Source organism: Hypomesus nipponensis, chromosome 13 (assembly GCF_054491055.1).
Source record: "Hypomesus nipponensis isolate SF chromosome 13, ASM5449105v1, whole genome shotgun sequence".
Taxonomy (NCBI): domain Eukaryota; kingdom Metazoa; phylum Chordata; class Actinopteri; order Osmeriformes; family Osmeridae; genus Hypomesus; species Hypomesus nipponensis.
In genome coordinates this window covers 10,484,570-10,502,500 of record NC_140373.1, presented here as the reverse complement: position 1 = coordinate 10,502,500, position 17,931 = coordinate 10,484,570, and the positions used below count along the sequence as shown (strand labels likewise).

At 48.9% G+C, this 17,931-nt stretch overlaps 1 protein-coding gene across 1 annotated transcript in view; it reads right to left on the bottom strand.

The window, feature by feature from the left end:
- The window catches only part of prkg1b (protein kinase cGMP-dependent 1b), a 61,708-nt gene that overhangs the window by 19,161 nt on the left and 24,616 nt on the right, over positions 1-17,931 (bottom strand). The window contains exons 4-8 of the mRNA XM_084670044.1: positions 11,310-11,415; positions 10,220-10,283; positions 5,079-5,156; positions 4,831-4,925; positions 544-609 (exon numbers count right to left, since the gene is read on the bottom strand). Coding sequence (XP_084526170.1) covers positions 544-609; positions 4,831-4,925; positions 5,079-5,156; positions 10,220-10,283; positions 11,310-11,415 — 409 coding nt within the window. The remainder of the gene's footprint in view (positions 1-543; positions 610-4,830; positions 4,926-5,078; positions 5,157-10,219; positions 10,284-11,309; positions 11,416-17,931) is intronic.

The window sequence follows — 17,931 nt, the reverse complement described above, 5'->3', positions numbered from 1 at the left end:
CTTTAACACACACACACACACACACGTGTACACACACAGTCTCTCATGTTGTTTATATTGGGGACTGAGTTCTAGCTGGTGTGTGTTGTGCTGCCTAAAGCATCCCTCCCTCCCACCCACCCTCCCTGCATAATGTCTCAGCAGGCCGGCTGTCACTCCAAACATCTTGTTCTCTCTCTGTCTCTCTCTCTGTCTCTCTGTCTGTCTTAGAGTTATCTCCTTTCTCTATATCCTATTATTTTCTCCACCAAATGTGTTTCTTTCTTTCTTTCTTTCTACTTTCACCTCTCTCTGTCTATTTCCACCTCTCTGTCTCTCTGTCTCTGTCTCTGTCTCTGTCTCTGTCTCTGTCTCTGTCTCTCTTTCTCTTTCTCTCTCTTTCGTTCTCTCTCTTTCTTCTCTCTCTCTCTCTCTCTCTCTCTCTCTCTCTCTCTCTCTCTCTCTCTCTCTCTCTCTCTCTCTCTCTCTGCCTGTCTACTGAGAGGCACATCACAGCTGTTCCTCAGTTAGACGAGGTGTGGGTGTGCAGGGGGCCAGACTCACTCTCTGTCGATGACAAGGCAGGTGACGGCTTCAGCTGCGATGACGTTGGCCGTCCTGATGTCCTCCCTGCAGAGCACACACAGAGAGAGAGAGGGCTCAGAAACACATCCCGAGGAGGAATGCACACACACACACACACACACACACACAGAGGGCTCAGAAACACATCCCGAGGAGGAATGCACACACACACACACACACACACACACACAGAGGGCTCAGAAACACATCCCGAGGAGGAATGCACACACACACACACACACACACACACACACAGAGGGCTCAGAAACACATCCCCTTGAGGAATGTACACACAAACACACATACAATATATACATACTCGGAGTAAATATACAGTGTTGTAAGAAACACATCTTTAGGAGGAACATACATACACGCACAAACATATGTGCACATATACAAATTTAGCATATGCAGTCGACACACAGCGGTCAGAAACCCGTATTTGCTAGGAACACACACGCTCAATCCTGTCCTGTGAATGATCATACACAATGAACACACCTAAGCCCTCTCACACACATGCACCGAATCACGCACACGGCAGAAAACCACATCACCTAGACGAACACGAATTCCTTTCTCTCAAAAATCCTACCAACAACCTAGGCATGGGTTCACAGCCTTCAAGCAAGTCACTCGGCCAGTCAAACTGAGACAGTGGTCACCTAACGTAACGTTCGTCAATCACAGAGGGGTCAGTGCACAGTCCCTCCCGGCCAATAGCCCGAGTCACCCCGCGAGTCACCTCGTTCCCCAGACCTACTCTTTCCTGTTGTCTGACCATTCACCAGGATCCATTTCACTGTCAGAGGAAGAGGCTTCACTGCCGCTCCACTCAGACTCAGAGTCTAGGATCTCCATAGAGCCCTCTGATCCACCGCCTGTCAGAAACACAAGCCCTCACACCTGTGTGGTGTGGACCTACTACCATACTCATAAAACAACCTCTCTAATAATTTCTCTCTCTCTGTCTCACCCACACACACTAGCGCCACTGCCAACTACGGACCCTGCGTTTTGTGTTGGGAGAGAGAGAGAGAGAGAGAGAGAGAGAGAGAGAGAGAGAGAGAGAGGAAGGAGACAGAGAGAGAGAGAGAGAGAGAGAGAGAGAGAGAGAGAGAGAGAGAGAGAGAGAGAGAGAGAGAGGGAGAGAGAGAGAGAGGGAGAGGGAGGGAGGGAGGGAGAGGAAGGGAGAGAGAGAAGAAGGGAGAGAGAGAGGAAGAGAGAGAGAGAGAGAGGTGGAGATAGATGTACTTCACACTATGAAACAACAGCTGTGAGGCATGACAGATAGACTCACTGACTGACCCACTGACTGACAGGCAGACTGACAAAAAAACGACAGATAAATAGACAGGCTGACAGACAGACAGACACATATCTAGGTGTCCAAATTCTCTGGATGTCACCTTCAGAAGGTTTGGAGAACAACAAGGGGATGTTCCTCTCAGTAAACCACAGTTACCAGAATGCTTTTACTGACACTGCAAATTCTACCCTGCTCGACTATCTCTATACTGTTCACTACTATATAATACTTTGTTTATCTCATCAATTTAAAAGTTACATCCAGTACAGTAAGTTATCTCAGAAATACAGCTCCATGAGTATCTAAACTAGCTCAACACGCTCAGACGTCAGAGCCGGACTGTTCTAACGAGGATCCCCTTCAGGGAAGAACCCTCTGACGCCCGGCGCTCTTGTCTCCTGAGAGAGTCCGTTAATAGAAGCTTCACGCCCGTGTGCCTGCCAGCCTGCCTCCACGTCTGACGCGTGAGAACAGATTCCAGCCAGCGAGCCTTGCTCCGGGAGCCGCTCCGCTCGGCCGTTAGCAGGCTGGTGACATGCAGGAGAACATGCGGGAGAACACACAGACACTCTGGTTCTTTGGGACGAAACACGGCAATCTGGCCGGCAAACGTGCAATTTGCACATTACTCTAACAGTGGAGGAGTTGAGAGGGAGATGGGGAAGAAAAAAGAAAAGCGACAGGTTGATAAACAGAGAGCCGATGGGGAAGAGCGATAAGAGCAACGACATGACAAGAGGGAGAGATACTGAGATAGAGAGAGAAGGAGAGGGATAGAGAGGTAGAGGGGGGAGAGATAGAGACAGAAGTAGAGAGAGAGGGAGAGAGCCAGAGGGGGAAGAGAGAGATAGAGAGAGAAATGGGGGGAGAGAGAGGAGCACAGGGAGAGAAACTGAGAGGGGTGGTGGGAGAAAGCCAGAGAGAAAGAACGAGCAAAACAGAGAGAGAGAGTGTGAGAAGGTCAGAGACGTAGAGAGGCTGTTGCTTGATTGTGTGATTATTATTCAGGCACTTAACATCCATCTAATAGCCCTAATGAGCTTTAATTTGACTTAACAAGATGTTTTGTTTGAGGTAGATGTGAAAGTTCACTTAATATACAACCTCCTCAACATCAAAGCTCGACAAGCCTTTCAACCTCGGCTCTACTGTCTCTTGTTATACACACACACACCGATCATAGACAAATACACACAGACAAACATGGAAGACACACATTCACAGACAAAAACACACAGAGACTCACGCACACACCACGCATCCACACACACTAATAGATACGTACACACTCACAAACACCCCCCCCCCCCACACACACACACACGTTGACAGTTCCCTATTCATGTCATGCTAAAAACACAGCATGTAAACACTTGCTAAGATCAAGCCTATTGTCCAGGGTAAACAGACAGCGCTTGCTGCCTGATTGACTTGCTAAGCACACCGTGGGACGATGGTGATGAGCGCGAAGTGGCGGATCAAAGACTCAAGGAGTGAGGAAGGAGAAAAAAAAAGCACAAAACCAAAAGCCCTGGGGAAGCTGTGATCTTATCCCCGTCGTCTTCACGACGCCACTCCGCTCCGCACACATCAAAGCCCCCTTCAACAACAGGTAGAACACACCGACAGGAAGTCAATACAGCCGGCCCAGTCGAGGAGAAAGTTCCAGAATCAAACCTTTCTTTTGTTTTTCGCTGTCAGAACAGCAGTTGAAAAAGGGACTTTTAGAACGATAAAACAGTCCTCAGGGGAAGCTATTACAGGAAGGACCATGGTGCTTCTGGCTCTCCTAACGCCAGCTGCAGTCTGCAGCTCACAGAGAAGACACCAGGGGGCACTGTCTGACACAGTCTCAGGGTGTGAACCCATAACCACAGGCCGGAAGACACACATGCACACACAAACACACACACACACAAGCGCTCTCTCTCTCTTTCTCTCTCTCACACACACACACACACACACACACATCCAGTGCTGTGGTCGTAAAACAGGCCTTAGAACTGAATGAAGTGGATCCCACCTCACCTCACAGCTGTCAATCATCCCCATGACAACAGAGAGCCTGGAAGGCTCTTATTAACCTAGCCACGCTCATCAGATTAGCACGGAGCTTTACTCTAGGTGTGTGTGTGTGTGTGTGTATGGTAGACTGGCTCTGTCCATCGGGTCAGTAATAAACGCAGCTTGACCAGATTTTCTCCCTGACAACCCTTTACTCCTGCTTTCTCTTATTGTTCTTTCCTCTCTCCTCTATTTCTTTCTCTCTCGCTTCTCTCTCTCTCCTCTCCTTACTATATCCTCTCTCTGTCTCTTTCCTTTCTCTCTCTTGTCTCGATCGCTCTCCTCTCTCTATCTCTCTCCTCTCAGAATCAATAAGAGTCCCTATGTGGTTGTGGATCCTCTGACCCTATTCATACAGTTTAGTGCTCTGTAATATCCTCTCTCTCTCTCTCTCTCTCTCTCTCTCTCTCTCTCTCTCTCTCTCTCTCTCTCTCTCTGTTACTCTCTCTCTTTTTTCTCTCTTTCTCTCTCTCTCTCTCTCTCTCTCTCTCTCTCTCTCTCTCTCTCTCTCTCTCTCTCTCTCTCTCTCTCTCTCTCTCTTCTTCTCTAATTCTCTTATTCTCTCTTATTGTCTCTCTCTCACACGCACACTCCCACCAAGCTCATCCTCGCAGTCTGTCTGCTTGTACTTGTCAGAGGCAGCATTGTCAGACAGGATTGGAATGTTCCTTTATGAGGTCTGGACTCCCCAGCCTTGTGTGCACTCAAACATCTGGTCCAGAGGTTCCCTCTCAAATAGAAAACCTCAGCTGTCAAGTTGAATTGCTCTTCATAAAAGGTCCAAGCACAGGTCCATTGGATATCATAGGTCTTGCTCTTCTTGAGTGTTCTATAGAAGAGTATCTAAACCTGTAATAAATCATCTGACCCTTCAGTCCAAAGCAGCTCACCCCTGCAGTGCCCTTTCTCCAAACCAGTCCCCTTTGCCCAGCGCCCGGAGGTAAACTGGCTCGCCATTGGCCGATTCCTCTTTGGTCACTGTGACCTGTCAGATAGGGAAGAGCAGACAATAAGGGGTTAGTGTGAACAAATGATTAAAATGTGTGTGTGTGTGTAAATGTGAGTGTGTGTGTGTGAGAGAGAGAGTGAGCGTATGTGTGAGGGTGAGCGTGTGTGTTAGCGTGTGTGTGTGTCTGACCTTGCCCTTGCTGATGATAAAGAAGGTGTCTCCTCTGGCTCCTTGTCTAATGATGTACTCTCCGTCTCCATAGTGAGTCTGAAAAGAACCAGAGAAGACAGCTTACACACACTCCGTCACACACGCATGCTCATTGTGTGTGTGCACTGTGTATACGGCATGTGTGTTGACGTGGACAGGAGATGGAGAGACAGTAGTTAATCGTGTGACCCCCCCCCCCCCCCCCCCCGGAGAGGAGAGATATCACCTGACTGTCCCCAAGATGAAGGTCACCTAACCCCCCCCTCTCCCCTCTCAACACCCTCCAGGTACAGACATGGAGCTACACTGTCATGCCATCATCATAGCAGGGCTATCTCCTCTGCAACATGCATCCAGGAGCGGACCAGCGCCGTCTGCGAGACCGCTGCCAGGATGGAGGAGCCATGTCCGGGCTCGATACTCGGAGGGATTAAATCCTGCGGTAATCAAGGTCATCAGGTGGGCTGAGCCGCTGAGCAGCCTGGCGGTCATCGATCCTCCATCAACTCTTCTGCTCTCCTTCCTCTCTTTCTCCTCGATCCCTCTTTCCTTCCTCTCTTTCTCCTCGATCCCTCTCTCCTTCCTCTCTTTCTCCTCGATCCCTCTCTCCTTCCTCTCTTTCTCCTCGATCCCTCTCTCCTTCCTCTCTTTCTCCTCGATCCCTCTCTCCTTCCTCTCTTTCTCCTCGATCCCTCTCTCCTTCCTCTCTTTCTCCTCGATCCCTCTCTCCTTCCTCTCTTTCTCCTCGATCCCTCTCTCCTTCCTCCCCTCAGCCGCCCCCTCTCTACTTCCCCTCCTCCCCTCCTCCGTCCCTCTCTCCGAGCTTCCTCCCTCGACCGTCATGCTCCTTTCACTCCTTCTGCCTCTCCTCTTTTCAGGAGAGCACATCTGCTGGAGACACTGCCAGATAAATGTGTGTGTGTGTGTGTGTGTGGGGGGGGGGTTCTCCTAATGCAGAGATACCCAGACATCACACACACAGGCACGCACACACTCACACACAATTCATTCTCTCTGTCTCTTTTCCTTTCCCGGGCTCTTTGTCTCTATTTATTTTAATATCTTCTTATTTCCCCCTCTCCCATTCCCCCTCTCTTTCCATCTTGTACACACACACACATACGCATTGCCACGCCACCCCCCGCCCCTCTCACACACACAAATATAGCCATAACACAAACAAAAGCACCCACACAAAGGTCCTTGCCTCTCTGTCTTGCTTTCTCCAGCTCTCTCTCTCTCACACACACACACACACACACATACACACCCACACACACATTGACACCACACATACACTAACCCATACACACAAACTCAACACACACACACACACATGGAAGGCTCTTGTGTGGAAAACGCTGACCTCCTGACAGGCAGTGTTCCACACAGCGCTGAGCAGTGTGGGAACTCTTTTCCTGACTCCTTCCAGATGAGCTCTACAATTGCCCCTCCACACCGCCCCCTGTAGGACACGTGCTACACTGCCCCCCCCCACCACAAACACACACTACATCACCCACACATACTACATCACCCACACATACTACATTACCCACACACACTACATCACCCACACACACTACATCACCCACACACACTACATCACCCACACATACTACATCACCCACACATACTACATCACCCACACAAATGCACTACATCAACCCTCACCCCCTTACACATACACACTACATCACCCTCAAACACACACACGCACACACTTCAAACACACACACATTTACATGCACTACATCACCCTCTTTATCTTCTCTCTCTCTCTCTCTCTCTCTCTCTCTCTCTCTCTCTCTCTCTCTCTCTCTCTCTCTCTCTCTCTGTCCCGTGTGTCAAATAAAAGACAGACACATAAACACAAGCATCTGTAATCAATCCTCTGCTGGGCCAGCACCCTGAGGAAACTCTCTGTCCTGGTCACTTGGCTGTCCGCCTGCAGACACATTCAGGACTGCCAGCGGTCTCACTCCTCCATATTTACTAGAGGGAAAGAGGCGAGGGAGGAGACAGAGGAGAAGGAGAAGGAGGAGAGAGGCGGAGGGAGGAGACAGAGGAGAAGGAGAAGGAGGAGAGAGGCGGAGGGAGGAGACAGAGGAGAAGGAGAAGGAGGAGAGAGGCAGAGGGAGGAGACAGAGGAGAAGGAGGGGAAGGAGGAGAAGGAGGAGAGAGGCGGAGGGAGGAGACAGAGGAGAAGGAGGGGAAGGAGGAGAAGGAGGAGAGAGGCGGAGGGAGGAGACAGAGGAGAAGGAGGGGAAGGAGGAGAAGGAGGAGAAGGAGGAGAGAGGCGGAGGGAGGAGACAGAGGAGAAGGAGGGGAAGGAGGAGAAGGAGGAGAGAGGTGGAGGCGAGAGAGGAGAGAAAGCAAGGATGGATGGAGATGGAGGGAGGAATGGGAGAACAAAGGGCGGGAAGAAAAGAGGCGACAGGCAGGAGGAGAGTAGAGGAGGTAGAGGGGCGAGAAAAAGGGAAGAGAGAGAGAGGGAGGGGAAAAGAGGAGAGAAAAACCAGAGAGAGAGAGAGAGAGAGAGAGAGAGAGAGAGAGAGAGAGAGAGAGAAAGAGAGATTCAAGTGTAGGGGGGAGAGGAGACAGAAGCGAGAGGGAGGAGAGAGAGAGAAGTTTAACAGCTCACTACTTTTTGTTTCCGTCTCGAGGATAAATGTTTGTTCCAGCTCTGTGGCCTGATTCTGGAGGGGCTCATACCGACAGGGGCTCCTTGGACCGAGAGAGAGAGAGGGGGATGACAGAGCAGATATCAATGTATATTAGCCTGGTCCTGGACAGCGTTAGATTCCAGCAAATTGAAAGAAACCACCTGTACTTGTGTGTGTGCGTGTAGGTGTGTGCTGTGTGTGTGTGTGCGTGTAGGTGTGTGCTGTGTGTGTGTGTGTGCGTGTAGGTGTGTGCTGTGTGTGTGTGTGCGTGTAGGTGTGTGCTGTGTGTGTGTGTGTGCGTGTAGGTGTGTGCTGTGTGTGTGTGTGTGTGTGTGTAGGTGTGTGCTGTATGTGTGTGTGTGTGTAGGTGTGTGCTGTATGTGTGTGTGTGTGTAGGTGTGTGTGTGTGTGTGTGTGTAGGTGTGTGCTGTATGTGTGTGTGTGTGTAGGTGTGTGCTGTATGTGTGTGTGTGTGTAGGTGTGTGCTGTATGTGTGTGTGTGTGTAGGTGTGTGCTGTATGTGTGTGTGCGTGTAGGTGTGTGCTGTGTGTGTGTGTGTGTGTGTGTAGGTGTGTGCTGTATGTGTGTGTGTGTGTAGGTGTGTGCTGTATGTGTGTGTGTGTGTAGGTGTGTGTGTGTGTGTGTGTGTGTAGGTGTGTGCTGTATGTGTGTGTGTGTGTAGGTGTGTGCTGTGTGTGTGTGTGTGTGTAGGTGTGTGCTGTGTGTGTGTGTGTGTGTAGGTGTGTGCTGTGTGTGTGTGTGTGTGTGTGTAGGTGTGTGCTGTATGTGTGTGTGTGTGTGTAGGTGTGTGCTGTGTGTGTGTGTGTGTGTGTGTAGGTGTGTGCTGTGTGTGTGCGTGTAGGTGTGTGCTGTGTGTGTGTGTGTGTGTAGGTGTGTGCTGTGTGTGTGTGTGTGTGTAGGTGTGTGCTGTGTGTGTGTGTGTTTTTGATCATGATTTACGGACACATCCAGACTGTAAGAAGCTCAGCTGTAGAACACAAACGCTTTGTTCTTCAAACTTCACCGACGTAAAACAGGGACACGTTGAATGTTCAGCCTTTGTGTTTCTTTCACATGCGGAGACAGCAAGCCTAACTCCCTGGTGGAGCACTCCCATTGAAAACAGGGAATGAGATTAGGGAATAGAGTTTGTGTTTTTCAATGTCGACAAAGTCATACCAGTACTGATCAAAAGTAGAGGCAGTTGGATAAAGGTTGTCCTTGAAGGCATAACAAACACTTGCCTTGACAGCATTAAATTAGGTCTTTACTCCTCCAGAAAGCAAAGCCAACAGCAGCATGCAATGATGCTGTCTGACTTGGTTAGCTGAAGAGATGAGAGTCTATACCACTGTCTGGGTTTAGTCCTAAAGACAGTTATCTGTATAGGCAGTGACAGGAAGTGTGTGTCTGTGCATGTGTGTTTGTGTGTGTGTGTGGTTGTGTGTGTGAATGTGTTTGTGATAGTATGGTGTATGTGTGCGAGTGTGTGTGTGTGTGTGTGCATGTGTCTGTGTGTATGTGCGTGTGTTTCACATTGGCACCAGAAGTTGGATGAGTCGGCTCATCCAATGTCAAACACCTGCTTTGATCATACAGCACCACTGACACTATAACCTAACAGATGTCAGCCCCCTCTGGTAAGCTATAGATACTACAGACGCACACACACACAATCCTACACACACACACAAACACACACACACACGTGTAATCCTACACACACAGGCACAGTGCACAGACAGACCCATATACTCACACAAATATCCAAACACACATACACACACACACACACAATGCTACACGCCCACACAAACACACACTCACACACACGTCCCCCCATGGCAGGGCATTCATCACCAGAGCCCAGTGGAGCCCCAGTCAGCCAGCGGAACATAGTCGGTTCTTCTCATTTAACTCAGAACAGAAGCAGAGAGAGGGGGAGGAGGGGCGGGGGGCATAGGCGGGCGGGCGGGCGGGCGGGGGGGGGGGGGGGAGAGAGAGCTAGAAGGTTGAGGGGTGGTACATGCTTCTGTGTATGCTTGTCATATATCTCTGTCTGTCTGCTTACCTACATCGTCTGCATGCCTGTCCTGACTGACTATTGATTTGACTTTAATCAGCATAAAAACATATTTCCTAACTGGTACAGGGCAGGGACATTCTCTGTGCTGTGGAGAATACCAATGACTGGACAGACACATGCACACATACAGACCCACACCCTTACCCTACTTTGCTGTGATCACTACACAGTCAGTTTGATTTGATAACAGTGAGACAACAGCAGAGGGACACTGAGCAGAAGAAGACCAGGAGAGAGAGAGAGAGAGAGAGAGAGAGCGCCACACTCAATTACTTCTCATACGGAGAGACAGATAAGGAAAGAGAGACCAAGAGAGAGACCAGGAGTGCTACTATCAGTTTGAGCAGATATTCCTGCTCAATACCCACCTCCTCCAGAACATCAGCCAGCTTACTGAGAATCTCCTCCGTCAGGCCCTGGAATGTTGGCACGCTGTGAGGAGAGAGAGAGACAGAGGGGGAGAGAGAGAGGGAGAGATAGAGAGAGAGAGAGAGAGAGAGAGAGAGAGAGAGATAGGGCAGGGAATGACAAGAGAGAGATGAGAGGGATGGGTCGAGAAAGTGAGAGAAACAAGTTGGTTTTAGATCCGGGGTGAGACCAGAGGCCCTCTGTGAAGTAAACTGAGTATATGGTTGTATCTGGCTTCAGTAAGCACTGAGCCCCACAGACCAAAGCTGTTTGGAACTTCTGGTTTTACTTTGACTTCCAAACACTCATGTCATCAATAATGTCTTCTCTTCTCCTCCCCTCATCTCACACTCACTCATACAGACACACGTACACACAGACAAGCATACAAACACACACACTTTGCGCCCTGTACCAGGAAAGGTTTAGAGTGGAGCTTTGAGCCATAAAGCAGCTGTCAATCATTCTTACCATTCCAAGAGCAGGGTTCGAGGTGATTTCATACACCTCACAAGACACACACACACATTCCAACACAGGGACGGGGTTTGGTGAGGTAAATAGTCAAGCTTTTATGCAACTAAATTGATGCTTTGCTGGGACAGATGTCAAGATTGCTAGTGTGCTGTGCAACTGTCAGTCTCCTGGGCTGCATGGAAGCTGATAAATGCTGCTGCAGGAAGGCCACTCATCATTCCAGAGTAGACTTGAGATACATGTGGAGATCCACGCCTATTGTAAGGATGTAAAGCAGCACTCATTCAAAGCACTTTGCAATGAAAGAGTCTGAGGTGATGGAGAGATGGAGGGATGGAGGGATGAGGGATGCTTGATTATTGTTCATTTGGAAGCTACGGAACCGTAGAAAGTGAAAGAGCGAAAGATGGGAGAGAGGGAGAGTAGGAGAAGGACAGAGAGGGACAGAGAGAGACAGAGAGAGAGAGACAGAGAGAGAGAGAGAGAGAGAGAGAGAGAGAGAGAGAGAGAGAGAGAGGGAGAGAGAGATAGGGAGAGAGAGAGAGAGAGAGAGAGAGGGGGGGGGGTACTTACCTTTTGAGGAAGTCCATGTGCTCTGCATGTTTGATCAGTCCCGTTCTCATCATGATGGTCTGGAAGCACTGTCTGTCTATGGCCCACAGGTTCACATTGGTCAGGGCTGGGGACGGAGGAGAGGAGATTGAGGGAAGAGGAGAGGAGGGAGAGAGGGGAGGGGGGAGAGGGGAGGCGGGGAAGAGGGGAGGGGGGAAGCACGGAGGAGAGGACAGTACAGGAGGGGAGAAGAGGAGACACAGGAGTTACGCATAGAATTGACTGGAAAAAACAATAATGATAATGTGGTCGATCTAGGTCACACAAAGTGAAAGAACGAGAACGAGAGGGGAGGGAAAAAGAGGAGGGGCGAGAGAGAGAGAAAGAGGAGAAAGAGAGAGAACGAGAGCGAGGCGAGGGAGAGACCTCTTAGGACGAGGCAGCACCCTGTTCACTCAGTTAGGAGCATGAGAAGAACTTTCTGTACTCTAGCTCAGCACTGGTTCCCAGTGGAACGTGTGGAGAACGTTCAGGTGGAACAGTCTCAGCTGTCTCTTCCAATCTCCTCCCAGATACCACACTGACACCCCTAACGTGTTTACCTCTGAATGGAGACTGCACACCTGTTCCTCACTCAGCACACACACACACACACACACACACACCAACGAACACACAAACACCAACACACAAACTTTCTCACACACACATACTCACACCGCAACACACACACACAGCAACACACACGCACACACACGTTTCAGGCAGCCTTTGTTTCATATTGTGTGTCAGTGTTGGGGCTGTGTGTGGGGAGATATGGATAAATAGCTTCTTCCCTGATGATTATCAAATGGCAGTAGGTATAAATAGACCTTCATGAGGTGTGGGACACACAAACACGTATACACACACCAGACTATCACACACCCACGGACACACAAAAATAGGCACACAAAACAATCAAACATACACACACACACACACATACACGCACAAAGCTTCCTCCTACACACGCACACAAAATGATCACACGCCCACACCCATGAACACACACGCAAAACACACACCCACAAACCTACACGTACACACACCGAACCAAAAGCACACACGCATATACAGACACACACGCAGAAAGACAAATGCCAGACAATTTAGTCAAAACAATTTAGCCTCTGCGAGGGTCTTATCGGCCATTTCAATTAAGGCTTTCACCCTGAGCTCCACTGGGGCAAAACAGCTACCTCAACGACAAGTGGCATAAGGATCCTGGCCAATCAGCATGCAGAGCACAGCTCTCGGCCTCTGCTCAGCTGAAGGGATCAAGGAAGAAGCGATTAGCTCATTGAAAACAAGGAGGGTGTTAACCAAATATAATAACCAGCATCCCTCGGCGAGGATCTGACCTTGAGCCTGAGTCTTGTTTCAACGTGAGGGATGGGGATGTGAGTGGGAGTCAAGGGTGGATTGGCATGGAGGTCGTCGAGGCTGTAGAGTGTTTCTGTCTTGGAGTGACAGGAAGCACTGTGATCGGACAGGGCTTGTGTGTGTGAGCTTGTACACACAAGGGTGCACAAGGACACACACATGCACAGCGACACACATCTACACAGCAACACACGCACGCATGCTAACACAGTGTCTGTCTGTCTGTTAGTTTGTCTGTCTGTACGCCTGCCTGCCTTTTTGTCTGATTGTGTGTCTGTGCACACAGCTGCGGTGTAAACTCATTACCAAACCTGTGACCTCAGTCTGATTGGAAAATAACACTTGTTTCAGTCTGTTTGAAACCAAACAAAGGATGATTGATTATCAAACTGTTTCTCACTCGTTCTCATTCTGTTTCCCTCAACCTTTTTTATTCTTGAAATAAAAAGAAATGAATGTGATGATGAGAGAGTCATGTGTGTTTATGTGTCAGACAGAGATGCAGGCAGGCAGGCAGGCAGGCAGACAGACAGACAGACAGACAGACAGACAGACAGACAGACAGACAGACAGACAGACAGACAGACAGACAGACAGACAGACAGACAGACAAACAAACAGACAGGCAGGCAGGCAGTGGAGGTCACTCCCCAAATCTCATCATAAAAGTCAACACACAATCCAAAACAGCACGTCCACCTGTAAACAGGTCGGTAACCACGGTAACGCAGCTGACCACCGACCCCTGTTCAGAGGCTGTCTGGAACCTCCTCCCCTCGTTGTGAATATTCATGAGGTAGCGTTCTAGGCTGTTGTCCTGGCCTAAACTTGGCTCTCCAACAACCTCCCTCTCCATAGAGCCCGCCCTGCAGTGTGCTGCTGGGAGTGGGCCCCTGCAGCCAGCCTGCGGGGGGTGCTGGACTCATGCTGCTGTTAGCACGTAGCCGGCTAACTAACTGTCTGAAGCCAGACGAGATTCTATTCAGTGGCTTTAGAAACCGCTTTCTATCAACCAGACACATTGTACACCGTGAGAGACAGAAAGAGAGAGGGAGAGGCGGAAACAGAGAAAGACATATTGTGAAGGACAGCATTAAGGAAGGAAGGTTCCACAAGCTGTTAATTCTATTCATCTGGCGACAGGAAGCTGTGATAAGGTGTTTCTCTGGAGTACACATTTCAGCTGTGTCAAACCAATTATTCCTAAGCATTTTCTCTCTCTCTCTCTCTCTCTCTCTCTCTCTCTCTCTCTCTCTCTCTCTCTCTCTCTCTCTCTCTCTCTCTGTCTCTCTCTCTCTGTCTCTCTCTCTCTCTCTCTCTGTCTCTCTCTCTCTCTCTCTCTCTCTCTCTCTCTCTCTCTCTCTCTCTCTCTCAATCTGTGTGTCCTTGTATCAGTTCAATTCAGAAAAGGCGTTATTAGCATGAAATACATTTGAAAATATTGCCAAAGCAACAATCCAATTATAATAACAATGGTGGCAATAAGGGGAGGAGTGAGAATGTCTAGCAAACAGAAAAGAGAGACTTCTACTATAAGGAGGTCAATATTGCATTGAGACAGAAGGACTAGCAGGCAAGGCTTCTTCAGCTTCCAGGTGGCCTGTCATCAGGTAGGGGAGAGACCACAGAGAGCCTTCCTTCAGGGTGTGTGTGTGTGTGTGTGTGTGTTGCCCCCTGTGTGGGTGAGTGTTTACCCCAGTGTGTGTGTGGGAGCTAGACACAAACCCCCAACATTAAATCTACAACAGCAACTCCCTAGAATATGAGGAATAAAGCTGCTTCCTGTTGAGAGAGAATCTCAAAGCAGCGAGGGAGATTGTAAGGCCAGGAATAGGCTCCGTGGTGGTCCTGGGGGGTGAATACATCAAGGCTGAGACAACAGTATTGTCACTATATGGAGGTTTGGATTTCATGAGGCCTGGTAAACAGAACGCATAGAGCTCATCACCTACCTATGGCGACCCACAAACGTGTTAAAAAAAGTGTTAAAAAAACAAGCTATCACGCAATTTGACAATGACAACTATTGATTTAGATGTAAATCTACTTAAAAGCCAACGTTGAGTTAATCTTGCCATCAATCATGAAATGTTCAGTTGAATAAAGCTGGTCGCCGTCAAGAAAATGCGAAAGCTCAAGGCTAAATGATTTTGACCAATCAAATCTCCACATAATTCAACAGATATGTCGGTCTGTCTCACTGGAATGTCATTGTTTGTCATAATCTATGGAATCCTGGAATGCCAGGGACATTGATGAATGGAATCTGTCAAGGACTCTGATGTATGAAATGCGTCAAGCTGAGAGAGCGATAGAAGGAGAGAGAGAGAGAGAGAGAGAGAGAGAGGGGGGGGGGGGGGGGCGGCGAGGATCATGGAGATACTGTACATCCACAGGCCAGAAGAACATCCACCTTGTCGAGAAACTCTCCCCAGACCGAGCAAGGGCAGGGTCGGACTACTAGCTTAAAAAGAACTACAAATCCCAGCTCACCTGAAGCAGCTCAGTTGTCTCTCCATGTCTCTCACAGGAATGTGTTATGACAGGTGTGAGAGTCAGAGGGATACGCTGTGTCAAAGCTGGTTTCCAGTCTGCTGAAAAGGTCACCGGGCAGGGAATGCACCCTATGCTAAAAGAAACAAACCCAAATTGAAGGAGTCGGTCACAGTAAGTAAGTTGCTGGTCTTTCCCTGAGGGGCTAGGACTGTGCTTCCTGCGCTAGAAAAGTCACCTGGGCCTCTACTGTAACTTTCCTGTTTTACGTAAAGCCTGCAAACGGGTTTAATCTTTGTTGGCCAACGATTAATGGTGGTTACTGAACAAACCACCTGGCAGAGACATCATACCTGCCTGGCTCCTAAGCGTGGCAGGAGGATAATGAGAGTGTGTGTGTGTGAGAGAGAGAGTGTGTACATGTGTGTGTGTGTGTGTGTGTGTGTGTGTGTGTGTGTGTGTGTGTGTGTGTGTGTGTGTGTGTGTGTGTGTGAATCAGTGCAGATCAAGTTCAAGTTCAAGTTCAAGTAATGTATTTGTCAGGTACACAGTACAACACAAGGTCAGACTGGGCACTGAAATTCTTAAAACAAGACAACGCAAGCACCTGGCATATACAGTAAGTACACAGAACATAATTTACATCTATGATGAGATTAAATAAGTGAAACTTCCTAGATATACAGATAGCAATAAATAATCGACTATACTAACCCTAATACTAAAACTTCCTAAATATACAGATAACAATGAATAATACAGTATACTAACCCTAAATGCACATAAAACCTACTACAACCCTATAACCTATTCTAACCTAAGTTGATTTGTATTTGTTATGATGTACTGTACTTTTAATCGTTAGTCTTGAAGTGGCCAGAAACAAGCGAGGAGGTGTTCCATAAAACCTGGAAACCTTCTTGCATCTACAGGAATTTGTCCTTTGTGTGCGTGTGTGCAGGTGCCATGTGCATTCAAGTGTGCAGGTGTGTTTGTGCGTGCCCAAAACCGTGTGTGTATGATTGTGAGTGTGTGTGTGTGTGCCTGTCACCTTTAATGGGTGCTATGTGCATTCATGTGGGTGAGTGTGTGTGTGTGTGTGTGTCTTCCTACAGACTTTCCCACACAGTATCTGAGCTCAAGCTGAGCCCTGACTGGCAACTCCAACACCAATTAGGGTCTGTCAGTCTTCCCCGACAGTCTCAGGCTGGGGAGGAGTTACACAGACCACCTGTGAGCCTCTGCAGAGCTGCAGCCCTGCAGCAGATCGGCACTTTTTCTAGGGGAGGGAATCGGCCCTCGTCGAATTGTGAAGACGGGAGACGCCGGAGCCATTTTCAGGTGAGCTGTGACACGCCCAAAACACAGTTCCTGATCCAGACGCCTCCTGAGAGGCGGTGGAGCCGGACCCTCATCCGACGCGACAGGCGGAAACGCAGTCGAACCAACGTCACCGTCCCTATCCGTGTTCATTAATGTTTGCATAAGGGGGGGGAAGGAGAGCAGAGCTGAGCGGAGCGGAGACAACTCGCTGGGCTTTAGCTGTCATAAGTAAAATCGGTTCTGTCTTTGAAGAAAGCAGCCTTTGAGGACAACTATCTGTGAGCGTACAGAAAGACAGTCGTTTTGGCGTTAGCTTTACTAGCTCAGTTTGGTCCACTGAGGGGAGCCCGGAGTCTAGAACCAGGATGTGCCCTTTCTAACAGAGTCTGGGTGGGTCTAGAACCACTATGTACCGGTTCAACAGAGTCACCAGGGTCATTTCTTCAACTGCAGACACAGAGATACAGACAGAGACAGAGACAGACACAAATAGAGACAGGCAGAGAAAAACATAGAGACAGGCAGACAGGCAGACAGGCAGACAGACCAATAGACAGAGAGATAGACAGAGACAGGGGGAGCACTAGACCACAGCTGTCAGAAAGATGCTTCTTATTCTAATTGCAGGGTTTTCTGTAGATCAAAGCTTTGGTTACCAGGTAACCCCAAACCTGCTCAAGGAAAAAAATACAGGCTGTTACAAATTCTCCAACTCTCCCTCCAATCTCCCACCCTCCTTTTTCCCTTCTCTGTTCCTCTCTCCCTCTCTCTCCTTTACTTCTCTCCTCTCTCCTCGATATCCTTTTCTCTAATTTGTTTCTCTTTCTTCCTCTCTCTTCCTCCATCTGTCCCTTGACTCTTCACCTATTATCTTTCGCTTTCTCTCTCCACCACTCCCACAGTATCAGTCCATGCAACGTTTCCTCCTTCACTCTATCCTGCACCTTCCTCTCCTCTCATCTCTCCTTCTCTCCTGTCATCGGTCGATACTTTCAAATTTCATCACACGGCTCCATTGACACGACCCCACAACAAAATATTTGCCTTCACTACATCTCACACCAAACCACTGTTACCTTCCCTTCCTCCCTTTCTCTCACGGTCACACTCTCTCATATGTACGCACATGCACACACTCTCTCACACGCACACTCCTCTATCCACCCCCTCTGCCTCATTCTGAACCATGTCACAGCTTTTCTTGTGTCGGTGAAGTCCGAGCTGTGAGGAAGCACAGTTATCCTGCCTGTGGCCTGGACACAAGCCAGAGGAGATAATCACCTAGTGGTTTCTCTGTGTGTGTGTGTGTGTGTGTGTGTGCGTCCTAAAGAGAGGGCTTGTTAGAGAGAAAAAAAATGAGTGTGTGGATATGTGCAAGTGTGTGTGCGCGTATAGGTGTGCA